A 22,330-nucleotide genomic window follows, 5' to 3' on the forward strand; every position below is an offset into this window, starting at 1 on the left:
GGAGGCTCTGGGGTCTCAGGTGGGCTCAGAACACAGACCGTCTTCGACCCCCAGCATGGCCCTGGTGCAGCTTCCACGGAAGGAGTGACGGGTGGGATGTGACAGGACAGGATGGGATTGAAAGACCTCCGAGATGCCTCTGGTATGGTAGTATTTGTACAGAAACCCACCACCACAAGCTCAATGTGTGTGTTTTCTGGGCCTGAGTATTTAACAAGAGCCATCTCCAACAGATGCTGCTGAACATCCTCCTTCGTTACTGACAGAGGGTGGAAGTATTCTCAATCTCACACGCCATCAGCCCTGCATCCTGCTTCCTTCCGAATGCCAGGCAGATTTATTGAGAACCTCTGTCTTTTCTGCATTTTAATAACGATCTCATCATCCCCATCTGCCGGGACTGAGGTCTGCTGCTAGACCTCAGACACTGCCTGCTACTCTCCCTATTCCTGGCAGATGTTTTTTTCTCCTCATGATGTCTTTTGTGTCTTCCATTCCCTACACTCTAGAATTTCTACTCCTGGTTGCTGGGTGCTTGGGATGTCTGGCTGGACCTGGGGCATCTGGCTGGATTTCTTGGGCAGGAGCGTAGAGTGTGTGCGTACCCAATAAATCAGCAAATCTGGGCCTCGGTGGGCTCACTGGGCATGGGTTTGGCACGTGCCGTGCCAGGCTGGCCCAGGAGGCTCAGCCCCATCCCAGCCTTCCCCCCGCGCAGGGCTTGGGAGGGAGCGAGGTCACCACGAGAAGCTTCTCCCTCCAGACACCCTGACGGCCACGTCTCAGTGTCCGTTCCCATGGCGGGGCAGGAGGCTCACAGGGTGAGGACGGGCAGGATGTCACCACGGCGTCCCTCCCCATCACTGCACACCCGGGCATGGCTGCCCCTCCACGGTGCTCCCACCTTCGCAGCATCGTGCCTCTGTCTCCCGTCCCTTCCTGGCATGGCTGACCACGGCCTTTGGGGGAATTCAGCCTGGCAGCAGGGCCGCGAGCGGGTTTGGGTGGACGGTGTGTGCTTAGGAAGGGCTGTGAGGACTCAGGGGTGCAGGTTGGGAGGCAGGGCTGTGCACACTTGCTGCTGGCAGTCAGGAGGGCACGGCGCAACCATCGGTCCTGGGTGGCAGGTGAGCAGGGGTGGTGGTGGCTGGCGATGGGCTGTGTGCAGGAGTAACAGTCGGAAGATGTGTGAGTGTGCTGTTTTCCACTACAACAGCCTCAGCCTCCGCTGCCATGCTCCAACATCCTGCTTTCAATGCTGCTTCCCTGTCGCTGCTGGCCCTGTACCGGCAAATCCAGCCCTGCCAGGGTGCACCCCGGGGGATGTGATGTCTGTCCTCTGCCCGCGGCTCTGCGTGCTCACCCCATGGCCCTGCACAGCCGGCCTGGGCTCAGCCTTCTCCTGAGCACCTTCCCTTGGCTCGTCCCCGCTCACCCCAGTCTCATGGTGTTTCTTGTGGGTGTCCATGGGGCCAGCCTGGTGTTTGGGTGACTCTCCGTGGAGCGATGTGCTCCGCACGTCCTGCACCGGGCTGGTCTCATGAACACGTCCCAGGCGGTGGGTTTGCCACCGACAGACCCCTTGTTGCTCTCTTCTCATTCGCAGCCTCCCCGGTGGCTCTGTCGGTGCCAGCACCGGCACCCCTTCTCCTCCCGGAGCCGGGGATGCTCGGGGGCTGCTGCCAGGGCCGGATCGGGCCCGCGGTCTCCAGCAGGACAGACGGGGCGGCGGGCGCCCCGGGGGCCGGTTCTCCCCGGGGCCGGACGCGGGGCCGCTGGGAAGAGCCGAGAGGCAGCGGCTGCCGGGAGCGCGGGGGGGCGGCCCGGAGCGCCGGGGGAGGCCGGGCCGGGCGCGGCGGAAGGCGGGCCGGGCGGCGGGGAGCGGGGCGGGCCCGGGGGGAGGCGGGCCGGGCCGGGCCGGGCGGCGGGGAGGCCGTGCTGAGCCGTGCCGTGCCGTGCCGGGGGGGGAGCGGGCCCGGGGAAGCGGGGCGGGCGGAGCGGGGGGGGAAGCCCCGCTCGGAGCAGCCGGCGCGGCGGCTCCGGCAGGTGGCACTGGCCGCCTCCCCCGGCCGCCTCCCCCGCGCCCCCCCCGGCCCGGGCTCCGCCGCCGCGCTCAGTCCGCCGGCGCCGATGCTGCTGAGCGGAGCGGCCGCCGGCTCGGAGCGCGGCGGCGGCGGGGCGGGGGCGGCCGCGGGGGCCGGGGGCGCTCCGCAGTGCGTGGGCACCATGGCCCGCTGGCTCCGCGAGCACCTGGGCTTCCGCAGCGCCAAGCCCGCTCCCCCCGCGCCGCCCAAGCCCGACTACCGCGCCGGGCCGCCCCCGCAGCCCCCCCCGCCGCCCGGGGGCGCCGCCGAGCCGCTGGCCGCCGCCCAGCCCGACATCGTGGCGGCCTACCGGCTGCAGAAGGAGCGCGACTTCGAGGACCCCTACAGCGGGGCGCCGCCGCCCGCCGCCCCCGACGGGCCCCGCTACGTCTCGCCCAAGCACCGGCTGATCAAGGTGGAGACGGTGGAGAAGGCGCCCGCCAGCCCCCCGCCGCCGCCGCTGCCCCCCGCCGCCCCCAGCTCGCCCCCGGCCGGCCCGGAGCCGCCCGAGGAGCCGCCGCAGGAGGTGAGTGTCCCGGCACAGCCGCCCTCCCCGGGGCGCCCCGCGGCCCAGGGGGTACTCGCGGGCGCCCCTCGGCAGGGCTGGGACCCGGGGGACGGGCAGCGGGTTCGCCGCAGCAGGAGCCGCGGCCGGGCCGTGTGTCCCCCCGTGTCCCCCCGTGTCCCGTGTGTCCCCTCGTGTCCCCCCGTGTCCCGGCAGCTCCGCCGTGCCGCTCACACGTCAGCAGCTGCGGGGCGGCCCCGGCTGCTCCTCCAGCTCCCGGGGGAGGCAGGTCCGGCCGCCAGCAGGTAAATCCCCAGCAGGTAAATCCCCAGCAGGTCCGGTCCCCAGCAGGAAGCGTCGCTCGCTGAGGTGCGAGAGCACAGGGCCCGCCGGCCGCCTTCCCCCCTCCCTTCTTGCCATTTCTTTGCTGCCAAGTGCTTGTTGCTCTACAGAGGCAAACACCTTCCAGCCCAGGGAGGCCCCGAGTGCACAGAACTGTCTCCGGTGGCCCCTACGCTGGGGTCGGTGGCCCCGGGCCTCCCTCCACCCTCTGCCCGCTTGCCAGCGCCCGGTGGTGCCAGCCGGGCCCCCCGAGCTGCCGCGCTGCTTTGTCAGGGAGCCTCAGCGCCTCTTTGTCTGCCTCCTCCCCGCCGCTTCTCGGGGGGTGAGAGCAGAACCCGGCGCTGCGGGGCCGGGAAGGAGGTGCGGAATGTCCCCAGCACGGAGAGACGGGCCGTGAGCGGCGGGAGCAGGAACCCGCCGGGGCTGCGGCTGCGGCGCCGGGCCCCTTGGCAGAGACGCTGATGCGGGGACTGCGCAAATAAAGGCAGGAGAGGGGTAATTAGTGCCCGCCAGCGCTGCCGCCTGCAAGATGAGGCTTGTCGAGCGAACTCGACGGGATTGCAGATCTGGCTGGCAAAGGGAAGGGTGGATGCGATGATCCCGTCTGTGGTCCTGGCATCGCCGGGCAGCACGGCAAAACGAGCGCCGGACAAAACCTGCTCGGGAGTGTTTTAAGCAGATAGAAGAACTTGTTGCTGGTGGATCTTGGAAAGTTGCTTGCACTGACTAATTGCTTTCTGGAGGTTTCTGCAGGGGCCTGGTAGAAACCCCTTTTTGAGCCGGGATCCTGCGAGCTGTTGGCGGAGGGCAGCAGAGGAGGGCACTGGCAGCGGGGCCGTTGCGGTGATACGGTTTGCTGGATGGTTTTTCTGCTGGAACACACGGGGTGGGGTCGGAGGGACCAGGGGCGGGTGGTGGTCGTAGGAAGAACTCGGACTGCGGTGTGCAAAGGGCCGAGCCGCGGGAAGCGGGGACTGCAACAGGTACAGCCGGGCTCTGCAGGCAGCTGAGGGATGGGGACACGCCGGGAAGTTTAGAGAAGAGCTAAAAGCTGGGATACGTTTGGGGAAACCCTGCTAACAGCACGAGGCCAAAGAAGACTCTTCGTCTTATCGAAGGCAGATGGTGATTAGATTATCTCATCTTCTGTGTGCCTGTGTGGGGAGGAGGTTTTGGATTCTTCAGGGCTCCAGTACGTGCTGGACACAGGCAGAACTCTGGAGGCCGGGTGAAGCCAGAGATAAGGTGGGAATATCTGATAGTGCATGGAACTGTCCATTCAAACAGTTTTCCTGGAGGAACCGGGGAGTGTGCACAGCTTGGAGCATCTCTGTTGGGCTTGGGCCCCCTTTGCAGCTCCCATCTGCTGGCCTTGGCGTTGGCCGAGCGGTGGGAGGGCTCCCCAGTTGCTGCAAGGCCGTGGTGGTCCTTTCTGGAGGTGGATGGAGGTGTCTGCTGGGAGACTGCTGGTGCCACCGGCTCCTGTTCTTGGTGACAACGTCAAGGTGTCCTGGAGCAGGGGCTGGAGCCTCTGCTGAGCTCTTCAAGCCGAGATGATGGTTGTGGCAGGGGCCCACGTGCTCCCCCGCGCAGGAAACGCTGGTGGGCACTGTTCCCTGCCTGCTGCGGGGACTGGGACTGCAGGAAACCCCTGGCTGTGGGTCTTGAGTTGTGGTGATGCTGAAGATGGAGATGTACAATTCTAAATACAGGCAAGGGTGCTACAGCAGAGGTTTTTTGTTAATGACTGACAGTGCAAAACGCTCTATTAAAACGTGCAGCCCTTCTGAACAGGGAGGACGGGGATGGACAGCAATGGAAGGAGCATCCACCAGTTACTGGCTGTGTGGTTTGTGGTACCTGCGCTGTGTTGAGGTTGGGGGACGGGCAATGTTCCCTGGGAGCCCTGTGCCTGCTGTAGCTGTCCTGACCATTCTGGAAAATTGAAGACAGGCAGGAATACCTTGGCCGTGTCATCCCTCCTGCCTGGCCATGCTGTGCTTTGCCATCGTAGTGTGTCCTCACATCTTTCTGCCTTGCACGGGAACTGCGACGTCTTGCAGGGACGTGCTCACAGTGACCTCTGCAGTGGCTCCTGCTCCGTTACAAATGCTTGCTGGGCACAGTGGGGACCAGGACAGGTCCTTCTCCATCTCCTTAGTCTGGGCAGTCCTTTCCCTGCAGCCCTGCATAACATACCGGCCCTGTACAGCTCGCCTGAGCGAGGCAGATACCCGGGAGGTGTCTTCTCTGCCGTGTTTGCGTTAGGCAACGTGAGCAGCATTTCCAGGAGGATGCAGCAGTGCGGGACCTCCCTGCACGTGGACACCCAGGACACGGTTGGGCGACCAGGTTGGGGATGTGCCCGGTGAGGGCTTTGCGTCCTGCCCGCCGGGACCCATCGCTGGCGTGTTTGCAGGGACAGCAGGGTCAGTGCCGCGGGGTGTGGGAACGGCCGGCCAGGAAGCTCCTGGGCGTGTGTCTTTCCTGCGAGAGCCTCCCTGGACTGAGTCATCCTGCGCCGTGCTCCGCCGGCCCGCGCTCCCTCCTCCGTGCCGTGGGGTCACCGCTGGCCCCGCCGGCCGCCCCGGGCAGGGGACCAGACCCTTCTTGGAAGGCCAGCAAACCACTCGGTTTGCTTTTGGGTTTGACTTCAGTGTCCACCAAAAGCCAAGCTGTAAGGTGGGTCAAACTGCACCTGGCAGAGGGAACAAACTGAGCTTGCTCGTAACTCAGAGCGACTCCAGCGTAAAACCCAGCAGTCCTGGGGGGAGCCCAAGCTTCATCTCCAAGGCAAGACACTTCTCTATAAACTGAAGGATCTCTCTGGGGACCTCTCTGTAGAGCGGAGCATCTTGTAGTCACAAAAGGTGGTGGCAGGTGGGATGTTTGTAGGCAAGATGGGGTGAAGAGCCCCCGCTCTGCCCTGGGATCTCAGTGTCTGAACTGTGAACTCTGTTGAAGAGCCGCTGTCTGTTGCAGCGTAAAAACTTTGCTGCGAGAACCTGGTGATGATTTGGCCCTTTGCCTGAATTTTCTCTTGGTTTTCTTTTTTTCTTGCAGCTGACATAAATAATAGAGTGAGAGCAGCCTCGGTGCTGCAGGATGATCTGAGTGTGCGCTGCCACGGCAGATAAATGCTTGAAAAACACTCAGGTGCACACCAAGGACATGTGTCCAGTGCCCCTGGTGCCTGGCTGCTCTGGAGGATGGCTCTGCACCGCGAGCTGTCCCGGGTCAGTGGCTTTAATGTATGGAATCACAGAATGGACTGGGTTGGAAAAGCCCTCAGAGATCATCCGGTCCAACCCTTGGTCCAACTCCAGCCCATTGACTAGATCATGGCACTAAGTGCCGTGTCCAATCTCGGTTTAAAAACCTCCAGGGCCGGTGAGTCCAGCACCTCCCTGGGCAGCCATTCCAATCCTGACCACTCTCTCTGCACAGAATTGCTTTCTCATCTCCAGCCTCAATTTCCCCTGGCAGAGTTGAAGCCCATGGCCCCTTGTCCTATTGCTGATGCCTGGGAGAAGAGCCCAATCCCCACCTGGCTAGAACTGCCCTTCAGGTAGTTCTAGAGAGTGCTGAGCTCAGCTCTAAGCCTCCTCTTGTCCAGACTAAACAAGCCCAGCTCCCTCAGCCCCTCGAGGGAGCACATCAGGCATGTGCTTTGCACCCAAATTGTTTCAGATCTAGCAAAGCTTGTGCTGTACATGAGCAGGTGATGCCTTGGTACCCGGGCATCTGAGCGGCATGTGGGGACTGGCTGGGCGGTGAGCAGCTCCCTCTGTGACACAGGAGGCGAGCAAAGCGTGGAAATGCCTTTGAGCAGATGGGGGGGTCCGGGACACCCCTGGAGCTGCCCTGCCTGCGGCTGCCGCAGGGCCCCGCACAGCCCGCAGAGTCCAGCCCTGGGATTAGGAAATGTCAGAGGTGCCGTTTCCCCGGCAACCTTAATTCGGCCCCACGTGCGAGGGCATTAGGATGACTGCGGGATCCCGCTGTTTGCCCTCTAAGAGCTCAGCCCCGGGGCTCTGGGTACCGTTCTCGCTGGCTTGGTTGTGCATCCTGAGGTTGCAGCGCTCCTGGAGACACTTAGGAATCACCTTCCCAGCTTTGTCCTGGCTTTTCTGCTGTAATATCTCACCATTTAAAAAATGAATGGGTTTATGTTCTCAGCATGAGTAGGCTCAGCTCCTACGAGGCATCCTTGAGGCAGAGGAGGAATGAACCCGTGTGGCAAAACCCCACCAGACCCAGGGAGCTCAGAGCCCCCTGATCTGAGCTATTCGCTCTGGGTGCGAGTTAAACCCAGCAAACCTGCGCAGAGCCCATCTAACTGCTGCTGAGCGCCTCTGCACCCCACTGCAAGGAAAATACCTGGGTTTGGGGGTCTCAGCAGAGACAAATTAGTATTCTTCACCATCCTCTTCTTTCTAGGCCTGGACCTGGTGGCATCTGAGTGGGGCCACACTGTGAGCTTGCTGCGGCTCATCTGTCAAGGGTCCAGCAGTGACCCGGGTCTGTGTCTGTCGAGCAAAACGCACCTAGGAAACAGGATTATGGCAAGTTTTGACGTGGGTAGGTTGGGCTCAGGGTGAGAGGAACGAGCAGGATCCCCTTTTTGAGCGCGGGAGGGTCAGCAAACCGCATCTCGCAGCCCGTCTGCTCATCTCATTTGTGCGTGTTGGGCACCTGCGTGCTCGTACCTCCCTTGGCACCAGCGCGTGTGCAGTGAGCTGTCGCCGGTGCAGGGCTGTGCTCTGCAGATACCGTTGTGGCAGAGTGAAAGCCTCTTCGCAGCTTTCCGAAGAGGTGGGTGCATCCCACGGGATCTCCCGGCTCTCCGCAGGGGTGGGCGCTGATCTGCACCTGGGATCTTGCCGACAGCGGGTGGGCAGCACGATCTCCTTCGCCCCGGAGAAGGAAAGAAAACAGAGGGGCTTCCCGCAGTGCATTTGCAGTCGCCGTCACCATCTGTCCTGCTGCTGCCTTGCCCAGGGCTGAGCGCGTCTGCTCGCCCGCACCTCCGAGCCCCCGTGGCAGCCCCCGTGGCACTCGCCACGTGGCGGGCAGGGTTTGCTCCGGGGTGACGCTCCGCTGCTCGCTCATGGCGAGGGGCCGGGCTGGTAGAGCTGTCCCCACTCCCCACGGCATCGCAAGGTTTGCAGAGGAGGTGGGAGCCGGGGTGCGGGGAGCCGCGTCCTCCCGCAGCTCAGGGCGATGCGAAGGCTCGGGGCTGCACAGAGGTGTTTACAGCTCCGGTTCCTGCTCCCTTTTCCTGCTGGGTTTTGCTGCTCAAGGCTATTGTCGGGCCGTTTTGCACAGGAAGGAGAAAGAAGTGGTTTGTTTTAAGCTGATTATGGGAGCTGGAGAGGAATGTGAGAGGCCCTGGGCTCCAGGACTGGCCAGGAGCAGGGACAGTGGTGAGGACAGAGCCTGGTCCTTGCTGCAGGAGCTCTGTGAAGCCAGCGTTGTGGTGGCAAAACCCACCTCACCGAATGGTCCACCCTGGGGTTTGCACCCTGGTGGGCAAGCATAACCTGGCAAAGGTGTTTGGGTGCACTCAGACCCCGCTGGGAGTATCGCCTGGCCCCGTTTTAGAACCAGGCTTTTGAGCGGGAGGTGGGACATGGTGGCATCGTGCCATGGGGTGCTCTGACTGGGAAGCTGCTGAGGTGCTGGAGCAAGAGTGTGGCTCCAGCACTGGTGGGGATCAAGCTCTGGGAGATGTTCTGTGTCCTGCTGCAGGATCATCTCCATTTCAGTAGCGAGGGCAAACCTTGGGCTTTCCGTGCCGTCCCCCTGGCCTGGCGCTTGAGAGGCTCCTGGTCCTTTTTCCTGGTGACTCCTGATTGCACGGAGCTCTGTGCTGGGTTACTTGTGACACGTGGGGATGCTGCGGGGTCCAAGGAGGGAGCCATAGGCTGTTCTTAGCCTTTTTGTTAAGAAACATCTTCAGACAAGCCCACAGGGAGCCCCGGAAAATAACCAGTGAGTTCCCAGTCACGCCAGTGCCAGCTGTACTGGGATCTGCGCCCCTTTCTCCACCTCGGGCGAGGAGACGTGGCTGCGTGCAGAGGGCCCATCTGTGTGCCGCGGGGGGGACCAGCACTGCGCGGCGGGGGCTCGGGGTGCCTGCCCACGGTGAGGGAGGAGGCCGGGCCGCCTTCTGCTCCGCTTGGCTCCGTCCCAGCGCTCGGGACAAAGGCTGGAGCGTTTCCACAGCGGAGCGCCGGGGCCTGGAAAGCCGCCGGCTGCCGGCACCTGCTCCGCGGCGCTGCCAGGATGCACGCGCGGGGTCCCGGCTGCCGCTCGGAGAGCTCGTGGTGGGGATCTGGGCGGCTCAACTGGTCCCTGATCCCCCACAAACAGGCAAGGAGTGCCCTAACCCTTCTCCAACCCTTCCTTCTTCAGCTGCCTGTCCTGGAGGACTACGCAGATCCCTTCGATGCGGCGCAGGTGGCTGGTAGCCAGGCAGGGCTGGAGAAGGTGACGGAGAACGATGGATACATGGAGCCATATGAAGCCCAGAAGATGATGGCAGGTAAGGCGGAAGGCTACATGAAAGGGCCACTCTTTGTGCTTCTGCTCTGTAAATTGGGTGAGCGCTGGACTCTTATTCGCAGCCTGTGCCGGCGCTGGGTCCTCTGGACAAGGCAAACCGAGGCGGTTGCTGTGGTTCATGGGCAAAGTGTCACAGCTCCAGCCGTGTGCGATGGCCTCGCCGTAGCCAGAGCACTCGCAAAGGCCACCCGGGCAATGAAGGCACCTCGATATTCCTCCCTGCCCGCCGGGAGCACGGTGCTCGCCAGGCTGGCCAGGAGAGACCTGACGTTTGACGCGTCTGGAATAAAACTAAGACAGATGTGGGAGCTATTTAACTGGGTTAGGACTGGGCCGGAGCGTGTGCCGCAGCAGCGGGTCCCCCCGCCGCGGTGCACACAGGGTCACTGTGCCGGCCCGCCAGCTCCAGGCTCCGCTTTGCATTTCCATGGTTCTCCTGGAGCGAGTTGTTTCTGGAAAGCTCATGTGGCTTTTTGGATGGGGCCATTGCATTTCTTGGAAAAGTCTGCAGAGACGCTGCGTGTGTCTCTGGGAGAGAATTTGGTTTTGCTGGAGGGAAGGGCTTTTTATGAAACTGGCCATGCTGGGTGTGCAGGGAAGGACTGTGGCAAAAAGCTCCTGGTCTTTTCGCTCCTCTCCTCTAGAGATCCGCCAGAAGGGCTTACGGGAGGCTCCGGCGCGGCCGCTGCACCTCTACGACACCCCCTACGAGCCGGTGCTTGGGGGGCTGGACGTGGACGGCGACCGCCCGGCTTGTCCCCGGCCCAGGGAGTCCCGGCTGCCCGAGGACGACGAGCGGCCGCCCGAGGAGTACGACCAGCCCTGGGAGTGGAAGAAGGAGCGGATCTCCAAAGCCTTTGCAGGTGAGCGATGGGAACTGCCGTAAAAGATGGATCGTAGCCGTAAAGCAACCACCGCTGCGTTGTGTTTTGCTGTGGGGGGAGCCAGCTCTCCTTGGGGTTCCTTCGTCTTTCGGGGGTCAGTGGTGTTGGCCTCTGCGTTTCCGTGGCTTGGGGAGCACTCGTACACTTGCAGAGGCTGTTTCTTTTCAGCAGGAGCCAAGATGAGTGGAGTGGTGGCTGGAGCTGCCTTAGCAGCCAGTCCACTGCCCATCTCTTGTTGCCTGTTCCCCTCTCACTGGTCACAGCCTCGGGTGCAAGTTGACACCCCCCAGCCCCAAATTGCAGGGGAGAAGCTTGACCCTGGGCTCAAGCAGATCCCTCATTCCTGGGGGCAGGACAAGAGCAGTGTGCTCCCCCAGGAGCCCTTGGCCAGGCGATCGTCCGGCCCCCAGCCTATTTATCTGTGCTGCGGGATCGATGGTGTTTGTGCTCGTTAATGAGGAAATCCATGCTGTGCATTAGCGCCGGCTCCTCCACTGGCGCTGGCTAATTGCCACGCTCTTATCTGGGATGCATTTCAATGGCAGCGATGTGCGTCTGCGCCGCGGCCGGCTCGCGCGAGGCGCTGGGGCCGGCGGCCGTCGGTGCTGCGCGGGGATGTGGTGGAGATTTGGCCTTGGGAGTGATTCACCGTCCAGGTTTGGGCTCTGAGAGCTGGAGGTGTCTGTGCCGGGCTTGACGCCGCGGCCGAGCGTGGGGCCGGTGGATTCAGCTCTGCCGAGGACTCGGCTGTCGGGCTCCGTCACGAACCGCGGCGCGGTTTGTGTGTCCGCCACTTGGCTCTGGGTGGCCGAGCCCCTCGCTCGGTGTCCCGGGGGCAGGCGCCGTGTTCGTGGTCCAGCTCATGTGTGCTCCCCGGGCTCCCAGCACCAGGGGACCGGGCTGCTGCGCCCTGGGACACGACAGGACCCGGTCCCTGTTTTCTCCTGGAGCCAGAGCAGGTCCTGCTGTGGCTGCCCAGGCATTTCTCTTCTCCTGTGATGGTGGGATCCCTCTGCTGGCCTTTCCCCCTTCGAGGGGCTTCTGAGACCACACACCAATGGGCACCGGGTACCTGCACGAGCAGCAACCCGCTGGCACCTGGCAGGGGAGCGCAGACCTGCTGGGCGGCCGGGACGTGCCCGGGGCAGGACGGACGCGCAGGCAGGACGGACGGCAAAGGGCGCTGGGCCAGGGGCCCTGGAAGGTGGCCGGGAGCTGCCGCCCGCCCCGCTGGCTGGGACAGCTCATGGAGGAGTGGGGGCTCTCGGTGCCGGGCACAGGATGGTTTGGCCAAACCAGCGCAGGGCTCCTGGGAGTTCAGTCCTCAGGTCTTTCCCGCGCAGCTGCTCTCCTTCTCCACGGGCCTGGTGTTGCTGACATTTTTTTCTAAGCCCTTTCTTTCTCTCTTTCTCTTTCTTTCTCTTTCCCACTCCCCTTCTTCATCAATCCAGTCGAAATCAAGGTCATTAAAGACCTGCCATGGCCCCCGCCGGTGGGACAGCTGGACAGCGGTGAAAGCCCCGCGGATGGCGAGGCCGGTGCCCCCGTCCCTCCGCAGCACGGCCAGCCCAGCTACGAAGACACCAACGGTGGGTCTCGCGGGACAGTGGGTGTCCGGGGGGGCTGCAGCTGCAGGCCAGACGTTTGTCCTTCCCTCTTCTACATCTTCTCCAGCTCCGTGACGCCTCTTGACACGCAGCAGTTGAGCTGCGCCAGGGGATTATTCGGTGGCAGAGTTATTACCTTGTCTTTTGTTCTCTCATCTTTGCCTCCAAATTCCCAATGTCTGATGGCTGCTTTTACGGTCTTCTCGACAACTGCTCTGATGTTTTCTTGTGACTCTGAACGCCCAGGTCCCTTCCAGGTGTGGCAGCAGCTAATTCACATCCCACCGCTGAAGTTGGGGTTGTTTTTCCCCGTGTGCCTCGCTTCGTCATTTATCACGGCTCTGTTTCTTCCGCTATTTTATTACCTTGCTGCTCAGTGGCAGGAGGTCCCTCTGGATTCTTCGCTCGCGTTTTTGCTATGCCAAACAGCTGAATCTCTCAGGCACACTTTGTCATCTCAGGTTTGCCTTGTTGTGCAGCCCTTTTTGTGTGTGCCGAGCGGCAGAGCCCGCACGTAAATCCCCATTGGACTCCACTGGCAGCCTCGCTTATGAAAGCCAAACATCACTGCTTCTCTTTTAACCCATTATTAATATTTAAAGGACTTTGCTCTTACGCTGTGGTGGATTAGGTTTCCTCCAAGAGCATTAGGTGGAGGGGGGGGGTTGCCAAAATTCACCCAGGGTTTTGGGTTTTGGTGGGTGGGGAATTGGGCTGGATCTGCAAGTCGTGAGATTTTCTCTGCAAACCGTTGCGCCGTGTCCGCCCGCGCGTCACTAACGCTGCTGCCGGTGGGGACCGCGGCGCGCCAGGTGCCCGCGGCCGATTGCCTTATCTGCCGCTGCCCAGATCCCCCCAGAGCTTCGCAAGGAGGAGCCGCCGCGGCTCTTGCGGGTCTGAGCGCGGGGCCGCGCGGGGCTCCCGGTTCTGCAGCCCATGGCGCCCAGAGCGATGCCGCGTTCTGCCCGAACCCGCGGGGAGCCGGCAGGCTGAGATCAGCCCCGAAAAATAAAGGTCTTGGCAGGGGAAACTTCCTCATGCCCTTCCTGCAGTGAACGCGAGTGTCAAGAAAAATTAATTCCTTTGCTACGCAGCCTCTTTTCTTCCCCCATCGTTTATTATCTGACATGCGTCCTGCTTCTGATGAACACGTCAGTTTGTCATTTTTCCTGGTTTCAGCAACACAGAATCTCTCTTTCCTGACTCACTTTGTTGTCTTAAGTTTATCTTGCCGGAGTTTCGTCTCATTTTCTACTTCCCCTGTCTGGGGCTGACTTGAACTTCTTGAAGGATGTCTTCTCGCTCCTAGGGGCTTGTTTTTAATATCCTGTTTAATCATGCACATGCCTCCGCCTCCCTGTGACAGGTGCAATGCATTCCTTCTGAGCCTCCAGCGCGATGACTTTGTGCTGCCAGCAAGCGCTTCTGTTTTGATTATCTGGCTTTTTAACCATCGCCCCAGTTTTTTAAGGTGACGAGTTGAAACTGGAGCCCGTGCGTTCTGTACAAGGGCAAGCGCGGCGGGTGGAAAGCCAGGGCGCTGCGGAGATGGGGCTTGTTGAGCTTTGACACCGGACACCTCCCCAGGCGCATTCTCGGGGGGTTTAAGCCGTGCTGAGCTGCCGAGGATTTTGTGTGGGGTGCTGGGGGGGCTGGAGACTTGCACAGCACCCAAAGCCTTAGAGGGCGCCCTGCTAGAGAGCAAAACATCCCTCTCTGGGTGTTTTCTGCCTCGCAGCAGCGTGGCCTCAGCATCGCCCCAGCGGGCGGGGAGAGCAGGGACCCCCGGGACACCCCACTGGTGCGGGGGCTGCGGTGCCGGGGCTGCTGTGCCCCCCCAGCGGCCCCCGGCAGCCGTGCGTTGAGGCAGCTCTGCCCGATCGATAAGTAATTTGTGCGAGGGGGCTGGTGTTGCAGGGGAGCAATAATGGACTCTCCAGAGGAGGGAGAAACAATATTGTTAATGCTGAAATCATCTCGCACGGAAATAACAGTTGGGGATGCTGGGTCCCCGGGGCTCCGTGAATCCCCCACCGCTCACCGGGGCCGGGCGGCCGCGTCGGGGACACCTCAAAGTCACCTCTTACCTTGAGGAATTGGTTTTATTCACCCACGGAGGTTTAGGATAGGACAAGGGGTGATGGTTTTAAACTAAAGGAGGGAGATTCAGGCCGGACATGAGGAAGGAATTGTTGGCCCTGAGGGTGGTGAGAGCCTGGCCCAGGTACCCAGAGAGGTGGTGGCTGAACCATCCCTGGAGACATCCCAGGCCAGGCTGGACGGGGCTCTGAGCAACCTGAGCTGGTGAAGATGTCCCTGTCATGGCAGGGGAACTGGGGGACCTTAAAAGTCCCTTCAACCCAACTATTCTGTGGTTCAGCTTGTGCCAGCAGAAATATGTCCCTCATTTCCAAACTGATTGCTCTGTTTAGCACCATCCACCCCTCTTCTTTTTTTCCCAAGGTTGGAGCGCGTCCCCTTAGTGCTTCTCACTTAACTCTGTGCCGCAACCACTGAATCTCTGCTTGCGTTAGCAAAACCCTCTCAGAGCTTTTGAAACCTCCCTGGAAAATATTTCCAGGGGCTCGGGTGCTGCACGGACCCCGGTCCTGATGTGGGGGGACCCAACCTCGCCTGTCGCAGAGCGGGGAGCGGCAGCGCCAGAGCTGCCCTGCCCTGCTCGGAGCAGCGGATGCAGCAGCACAAGGGGACGATGTGACATGGCTCTGGTTCTTCCTGCAGGGGACAGCTGGGAGGCCACCCTGTCTGTCTGTCCTGCCGCCAGCTGCAATGTGTGTCTGTCCTGCAGGTGTGTCGGAGGGGCTGGGGTACGGCCGCACCTCACCCTGCCGGGAGGACAAGGCCAGGGCTGCCCTCCGGCACGGCTCCGGCGGCCTCAAGAGCAGCAGGACGCTGCTGGCCGAGCCCGGTCCCTTTGTCGGGGAGAGGATCGACCCGGCGCTGCCCCTGGAGAGCCAGTGGTGAGTCCTGCGCACCCCAGCGCGGCCCCAACCTCCGCCTGCTCCGGGGTCCCTGTGACCACACTGTGAACAGACCCCGGCCCTGCATGTCGTGGTGTCCCCGAGTGCCGCCCGCACCTCCTGTGCTACCCTGTGAACACCTTGTCCCCCCAGTCCCCCTCCCTGGCCATCCCCGGGGCGCTGGCGGCGGCGCAGAGCCGTCCCCGGGGTGCCCCCTCAGCCTGGCACAGCCGGTCCCTCTGTGCCCGCAGCTGGTACCACGGGGCCATCAGCCGGACGGACGCGGAGACGCTGCTGCGGCTGTGCAAGGAGGCCAGCTACCTGGTGCGCAACAGCGAGACCAGCAAGAACGACTTCTCCCTCTCCTTGAAGTGAGTGAGCCCACAGGGCTTGGGGGTGGCGGGACCCACAGGTGCCCCCTCACGGGCGGGTGCCCCACACGAACGAGTGGCTGCGCTGAGGGGGCGACTTGGAGGCGAGAACGGGGTGGGCAGAAATGGCTGGAGGACAAAGTCTGCGCTGCCCTGCGGTGTGGCACAGGCGTCTGGTTCGGGGTCTGGCAAAAGTCTTTCTTGGGGAGGTTTTTAGGTCTGGAGGCTCATTGCTCATCCCTTGGCAGAGCTAGTAATCCCTCAGATGGATAAAATTATGTGCCTAGCCATTCACTTGAGTGTGAGCTTCCAGCTCTGGCTTCTTGTTCACAGACTCACAGAATGTCAGGGATGGAAGGGCCCTGGAAAGCTCATCCAGTGCAATCCCCCCATGGAGCAGGAACACCCAGATGAGGTTACACAGGAAGGTGTCCAGGCGGGTTGGAATGTCTGCACAGAAGGAGACTCCACAACCTCCCTGGGCAGCCTGGGCCAGGCTCTGACACCCTCACCAGGAAGAAGTTTCTTCTCCTCTTTCAGTGGAACCTCTTGTGTTCCAGTTTGCACCCATTGCCCCTTGTCCTGTCCCTGGTTGTCACCAGAAGAGCCTGGCTCCATCCTCCTGACACTCCCCCTTTCCATATTGATCCCCAGGAATGAGTCCCCCCTCAGTGTCCTCTTGTCCAGCTCCAGAGCCCCAGCTCCCTCAGCCTTTCCTCACACGGGAGATGCTCCACTCCCTGCAGCATCTTGGTGGCTGCGCTGGACTCTCTCCAGCAGTTCCCTGTCCTGCTGGAACTGAGGGGCCACAGCTGGACACAAGATTCCAGGTGTGGTCTCACCAGGGCAGAGTAGAGGGGGAGCTTGGTTTCACGGGAGAATAAAGTTTGTGTGGTCCCGTTTCTGATGGAAACGCGGGTGCCCGCCCCACGTCACCGCTGCTGGGCTGTGCCACAGGGAGGACACTGCGCTGCTTGGTGTCCCAGCAGGGAAACCTCGCCCACAGCACGGCTTGGTTTCTGCTTGGCTTTTGGGGGTGATCTCTGCACCTTCCCTGAGTTTTCCAGGTGCCCTTAGTGCCAAAACTGCCCGAGGCATCGCCGCACGTGTCCTGCCGGGGGTACCGCCCGTAGCTGCTCATCCAGCGCTTTCGGGACTCGCGGGACAGCCCGAACCCGTGAAATCACAGCTGTTCCTCTCCCGAGGTTGATGATGGATTAACAAATACCTCCTTGCCCTCCCGCTAGATGTGCACATGAGCTCTGTTCCTGGCAGATGTGAGAACAGTCTTTACTGGGCTCTTCAGTCATCTCTGTCCAACAACAGGCCACGTGTCTCTACGCTTTTCTCAATATACTTTAAATTTCCCCAGTGGTCTCTGTACCTGCATTGCTCCCTGGGGGGTTCAGCCTCCCCCGTTTATTTCCCAGGGACACAATTGTGAATTAGATTGCTCCATCTCTCTTTCTATTTCTTTAGGCTTTTTTTGCTGCCTTCAGCACCAAGCCAGAGCAGATCTTTAGCTGAAAACATTCTTTCTTCCTTCTGCACCTGTAGCTTTTAGATCACACAACAAGCCTTTCTGGGAAACCTCCCTCATTTCTTTTCTTCGGTCAGAATTTTTACTGATGTTTTAATTCTCTCAATATTTTTTTTCTTGCCCTGGCTTGCAAGCAATTTTGAAACGACAGCTTCTGCTGGTCAATGTGTTTGAGGCTGCGAGAGGTCCTCTGGGCCATCACCCTGCGGGTGGCATTAGCCACAATGCGCTGGAGAGCCTGGGAGGTGGTTGTGGATGGGGCTTTGTCCCTCGCTGGCACGGGTGTCCCTTTCCATCACCTCTCCACAAGCCACGCGCCCATTTCTTTGGGCTTTTTCCTTACTGCCCATCCTCAGCCTCATGGCACAAAGGACCAAATCGTGTCCCCAGCCAGCCCGTGCTGCTGGGACGTGCCCTCGCAGCAGCGTCACCCGGCCGGAGCTGCTCGGGCACCCCCGCCTGTGCTCGCAGAGCCCTTGAGCACGGTTTTTACTCCACCGCCTTTCTCTGTAGAGCCTTTTCAAAGAAAATCCCCTGGGTCTGTTTTTATATAGCTGCAAGCTGTCTGCCTGCGTCTCTTCTTTTTATTATTATTTCTTTTCCTCGAGGAAGGAGTTGCAGCCGAGGAGATGGTCTGAAAGCGAGCTCTGGCGCTGACCTAATGCCCTTTTGTGCTGCTTTAAAGGAAAAATACACACAAGAGGGCCCAGCAGGAGTGCCTGTACCCATCATGGTCAGGTAGCCGGAGGGGTTTAACCCTCCCGTGCCCGTCCTGGCTGGTCTGGGCTCAGCAGCCCCACGTTGCATGTCATGGGCAGGGTTGTAGCGTCGGAGCGCACGTCCCTGCTGGCTCACCGCTCCAGGCCACGCTGCGAGGGTTTGGGTCCCTCCTCACGTCTGCAAGGTGCTTGGCGGCAGCAGCACCTGCCCTGCGTCCCCGGCCCGGCCCTGCCGCTCTCGGGTTCGCAGCATCTCTCCAGGGTCCACGTCCCTCACGTCCCTGAGTTTGTGACAAAGACCTGTGGGGCAATTTGGGCAAAGCCAACCCAGCCGGTTGTGGAGCTGTGTGGCAGCTCAGGACCGGCTCTGATCCTGCTCCGGGCTCCAGGCAGGGTCGCTCTGCAGACGATGCAGCACCCGCGGGCAGCTCCGCGTGTGGGCGATGTGACCGTGTGTGAGCGGGATAAACCCGAGCACTCTCACGGCACGGCCCCAGCTCCTCCCTGCCGCCGGGACGCGGGATGTGACCGGCTGTCGCTGTACCCCGGGGGGCTATCGCTTTTCCCGGGCTGCAGGTCTCCCCCGCCCTCCCCCGGGGCAGCTGGCCGGCTCCTTTCCTCTCGGCTCTAAATGGATTATTGCAAACCCATTCTGCTAATGCAGCCACGCTGTCCATTACTGCATTACGGGCACCGTCTCCAGCCGGGGGGATGGGACCGGCCTGCGCAGTGCTGGAAGCGGCTCAGCATTGCTGATGAGGTCCTGTCTGCTTTTAAGTCATCGATATTTTGCCGTAATGTGCATTCCAGACGCTGCAGACAGGCTGTGGCTCTCCTCAGAGACGCAAATTAATAGCAACAGGGCCATTAGCCCGTCACTTGGAATCGGCGCTCGTGGCGGGATCTGCCTGCGCAGCCCGGCGTGGCGCGGCGCCCGCGCGGTGCCGGGAAATGGCCTCGCTGCGCCGAGCGGGTTTTATGGAGCCCGCAGTGGCAGGGGGGGCGTGGGCTGCGGCCGCGGGAGAAAATCCTGCTGTGCTGCGGTGAGGCTGCATGTGTGAGCTGAAACCCTCCCGCACCAGCCGGGCGGCTGCGAAAGGGGCTTCACCACGTGCCGGGGCGAAAGCTGCTCCTGCCCACGCCCACCCAGCCCTGGGCTCCCTCCTTGTCCCCACACAGACCCTCTGCACTCCACTGCGAGGCCGTGCTCCCCAGAGGGACACAGAACAGCACGCCCAGCCACCTCCCTCCCTTGTGCTGGGGGATTCATCTGGAGTTGGCCAAAAGTGTGTTCAGTTTTGGGCCCCTCATGCCAAGAAAGGGCTTGAGGTGCTGGAGCGAGTGCAGAGAAGGGAACAGAGCTGGTGAGGGGCTGGAGCACAAGTGTGATGGGAGCGGCTGAGGGACCTGGGGGGTTCAGCTGGAGAACAGGAGCTGAGGGGAGACCTTCTGATCTCTGAACTGCCTGAAAGGAGCTTGGAGCCAGGGGGGTCGGGCTCTGCTCCCCAGGAACAAGCGCCAGGAGCAGAGGAAACGGCCTCAAGTTGCGCCAGGGGAGGTTGAGGTTGGATGTGGGAACAATTTCTTCCCCAAAGGGCTGTGGGGCATTGAACAGGCTGCCCAGGGCAGTGCTGGAGTCACCATCCCTGGAGGGTTGGACAGACGGACATGAGGTTCTCAGGGATATGCGGCAGGGACAGGGGTGGGGGAACGGTTGGACATGATGATCTTGAGCGTCTTTTCCAACCCAGTGATTCTGTCATTCTGTATGAGCGGGACGGTGCATGCAGGGCCACAGCCGGGCACAGGAGCCAGCAGCACCCCCAGCTCTGGGGACAGGAGCCAGCAGCACCCTCAGCTCTGGGGACAGGAGCCAGCAGCACCCCCAGCTGTGGGAACAGGCCACCCGTCTGGGGGTTCAGGAGCTGATGTGAGGCTGGGCCAGCTGCACCCCTGACCCCACCTCTCTCTCTCTTTGCAGGAGCAGCCAGGGCTTCATGCACATGAAACTGTCCCGCACCCAGGAGAACAAGTACGTGCTGGGCCAGCACAGCCCGCCCTTCGACAGCGTGCCCGAGATCATCCATCACTACGCCAGCCGCAAGCTGCCCATCAAGGGGGCTGAGCACATGTCCCTGCTGTACCCGGTGGCCATCCGCACCCTATAGTCCTCACCCACCGCGAGCCGGGCTCGAGGACGCGTGCACCGGGACCGGCCGGTCGCAGCGCCGAGCGCCGCCGTGCCACGGACGGGCTCGCACTGGCAGCCTGCGAGCCGGGCACGGCCGGCGCCGCTGGGGATCGCTGCGGTCGGACCCACGTCCCGCTCGATCGGGGGCTCCCGTGTGCCTCCCCAGGGACGTCCCCGGCGCGACGAGCTGAGCGGGGCTCGCCAGCCGCTGCCCTCGCCAGCCGCTGCCCTCGCCTGCCTCCGGGCAGAGCCGGGGGTGCAAGGACTGGAGCCGGCGCCTTGCGGAGGCCTGTGGGGGTGCGACGGGCAGGAAAATGGGGATAAATGTTCCGTTCCCAGGCCTGAGGTGCCTCTGTCAGGGTGCCTGGCTCTGCCCGCAGGCCAGGAGGCTGGCGGGGGCGAGGGGACCTGCATGGGGGGCCAGGCCAGCGGTGGCCCCCACCCGCACGGGTGCTCAGTACTTGCTGCCATCCTTTGCCAAATGTAAATAGTGACCAGTTTCAGCCGTACGTGCAGCACCACTGCCGAATAAAGCGGTGCATGGTCGCCTCATCCTCCGTGGGGACCGCGCGCCCACGTCCCACCACCTCGAGTTGGGGACCGGTGTGGCAATGTGGTGGGGAGGGGGACGTTATTACACAAAAGCTCGAAGGAAATTGATTTTCCCTTCACTGTTGCGTACATCGAGACCTGTGTGCCAGAGCGTCCAGGCAGCTCACTCGTCTGAGACACGGGACAATCACAGAATCAGAATGTCCTGTGTTGGACCCACAAGGATCGTCGAGTCCAACAAGGTGACGCCGGTGGTCACGTCCTCGCTCTGTCTGTGGGACCCTTTGCGGGCAGTGATGAGCTGATTTGGACCTGCTCGTTGTTCCCTGTGGAAGGAGGTGCTCTTTGGGATCTTTTGCCTCCTCGTTTTCCTTCACCCCTCATTAAGTCTTAGGCAAAATCCCTGAATTTCACAGATCTCCCATTCTGCTCCTCCTCTGGGTATTTAGTGGCTCCAGTCCTGTTCTTTGTCTTCCTGACAGCTTGTCTTTGGGCCAGCTTGGTCCTTCTCTTCCTTTGGCTGAAGCTACATCTGGTGCTCTGTAGCGTTTAACGCATACCTTGCCTTTTAACCTCGTTCTTGGTGTTGTTTGCTACTGTACCCACACACGTACACGTTTCCTCCATCCGCGCTTCAGGCTCAGCTCGGTCTCGCTGTTCCCCCTGCGGCGCGTCCCCTTTCCCTCCGCTGCCCCGCGCTCCCGCCGTGCTCAGCAGAGGCAGCGACACATTCACCGCTGGACCAGCAAAACCTTTTGCATCAGCAGAACAAAGCGCCTGGGGAGTCGGTGGGATGCGTTAAGCGGTGGCTGGACGAAAGCTTTGTGGAGAGAGCTGCTCCTGCAGGTCTGAGAGGGAACGGGGGTGATGGAAGGGACCACGGGGACCTCGTGTGGGTGAGCACCCACGCAGGAGCCCTGCTCTGCCATCCGGGCTCTGCAGGCTGTAGCTGGGGATTGCTGTCCTGGTGGCTGTCCTGAGCTGCCGTGGGGACCCTTGGGCACAGCCTGGTCCATGGGCACACGCGGTGGGGAGCCCGCAAAAACCGTGGTGGTTGTTCCAGGACGCCTCAGCCTCTGACACTCCTTAAAAGGCAGCAGTTTGGGCTCGCTGGGCGCCCGGTGTCTCCTTACAGCCCCGCTCACTGCTGGCAGCTCCCGGCTCCTCTCTCCATCCCAGCGAGGCGTCTCGTCCGGCGGGGACGGAGAGAGTTCCAGCTGCAGGGTTTTTCTCCCGGCAGTGCTGCACCAGAGCCTGCGGAAAGAGCTGGAGATGCGGAAATCTGCAGAGATGCTCTTGAGATGCCCTTGCTGCATTTAAAACGTTTCAAGGGCCCTCGGCAGCCCTGCCGTGCCCTGACCGCTGCAGCGCAGAGCTCGTCCCAGGGGATGCTCTGCCCTTCCGTGGCTGTGGCTGGAAAAGCAGAGGCTCCTGGGCTCCGCGCAGCTGGGAAGCGGAGGCGCCGGGAGCCTCCCCATGTTGGGCTTTTTCTTGAGGAACGGGCAGGCAGCAGCCTGCCCAGCGGCCGCGCTGGCGGTGCCGGTGAGCTCGCAGCCCTGCGCTGACATCCTGCCCAAGCAGGAGGGGTGTGAGACCCCTGTGCAGCGCACCAGCTCCCCAGACCAGTCCCGGACCAGCAGGACTGCTCTGGAGCCGGGCTTTGTGTCCCAGTGCTTCAGCTAAGCAGCTCTTGGTCCTCCCTGTGGCAATTACATCCCTCCTCAGCCCTCGCTTCTCCAGGCTAAAGTCCCAACTCCTCAAGCATCTCCTTGTACCATGTTCTCCAGCTCTGACCATCCTAGTGACCCTCTGCAGGACTCTCTCCTTGTACTTGGGGGCCAAAACTGGACACGGTATCCAGATATGGCCTCACCAATGCCAAATAAAGGGAAATAACCACTTCCTTTGACCTGCTGGCTACACTCATACGATAACTTGTGTTAGAAGGGACCTCAGGAGGTGTCTAGTCCTCCCTCCTGCTCCGAGC

General features: G+C 61.7%; 1 protein-coding gene across 2 annotated transcripts; it reads left to right on the forward strand.

The window, feature by feature from the left end:
* Nucleotides 1-1,929: 1,929 nt before the first annotated feature.
* On the forward strand, nucleotides 1,930-20,920 carry SHF (Src homology 2 domain containing F). 2 transcript variants are annotated; one of them, XM_082061231.1, is made up of 7 exons: nucleotides 1,932-2,610; nucleotides 9,349-9,478; nucleotides 10,143-10,361; nucleotides 11,834-11,971; nucleotides 14,799-14,970; nucleotides 15,222-15,341; nucleotides 19,582-20,920. In XM_082061231.1, the coding sequence occupies exons 1-7, from the start codon at nucleotides 2,131-2,133 to the stop codon at nucleotides 19,766-19,768; spliced, it is 1,446 nt and encodes a 481-aa protein (XP_081917357.1). In that variant the 5' UTR covers nucleotides 1,932-2,130; the 3' UTR covers nucleotides 19,769-20,920. The 2 variants fall into 2 exon arrangements, with proteins under 2 accessions (XP_081917358.1, XP_081917357.1); XM_082061232.1 differs by lacking the exon at nucleotides 11,834-11,971 and having other exon boundaries at nucleotides 1,930-2,610.
* Nucleotides 20,921-22,330: the final 1,410 nt, after the last annotated feature.

Source organism: Streptopelia decaocto, assembly GCF_964273445.1.
Source record: "Streptopelia decaocto genome assembly, chromosome: 9".
NCBI lineage: Eukaryota > Metazoa > Chordata > Aves > Columbiformes > Columbidae > Streptopelia > Streptopelia decaocto.

What these genes read in the sequence shown, in the direction of transcription:
- SHF (XM_082061231.1), top strand. Translation starts at nt 2,131, where the DNA reads ATGCTGCTGAGCGGAGCGGCCGCCGGCTCGGAGCGCGGCGGCGGCGGG. An exon ending in CAGCTACGAAGACACCAACG is followed by an intron (nt 11,972 to 14,798) that starts GTGGGTCTCGCG and finishes TCTGTCCTGCAG; the next exon opens with GTGTGTCGGAGGGGCTGGGG. An exon ending in CTGCCCCTGGAGAGCCAGTG is followed by an intron (nt 14,971 to 15,221) that starts GTGAGTCCTGCG and finishes CTGTGCCCGCAG; the next exon opens with CTGGTACCACGGGGCCATCA.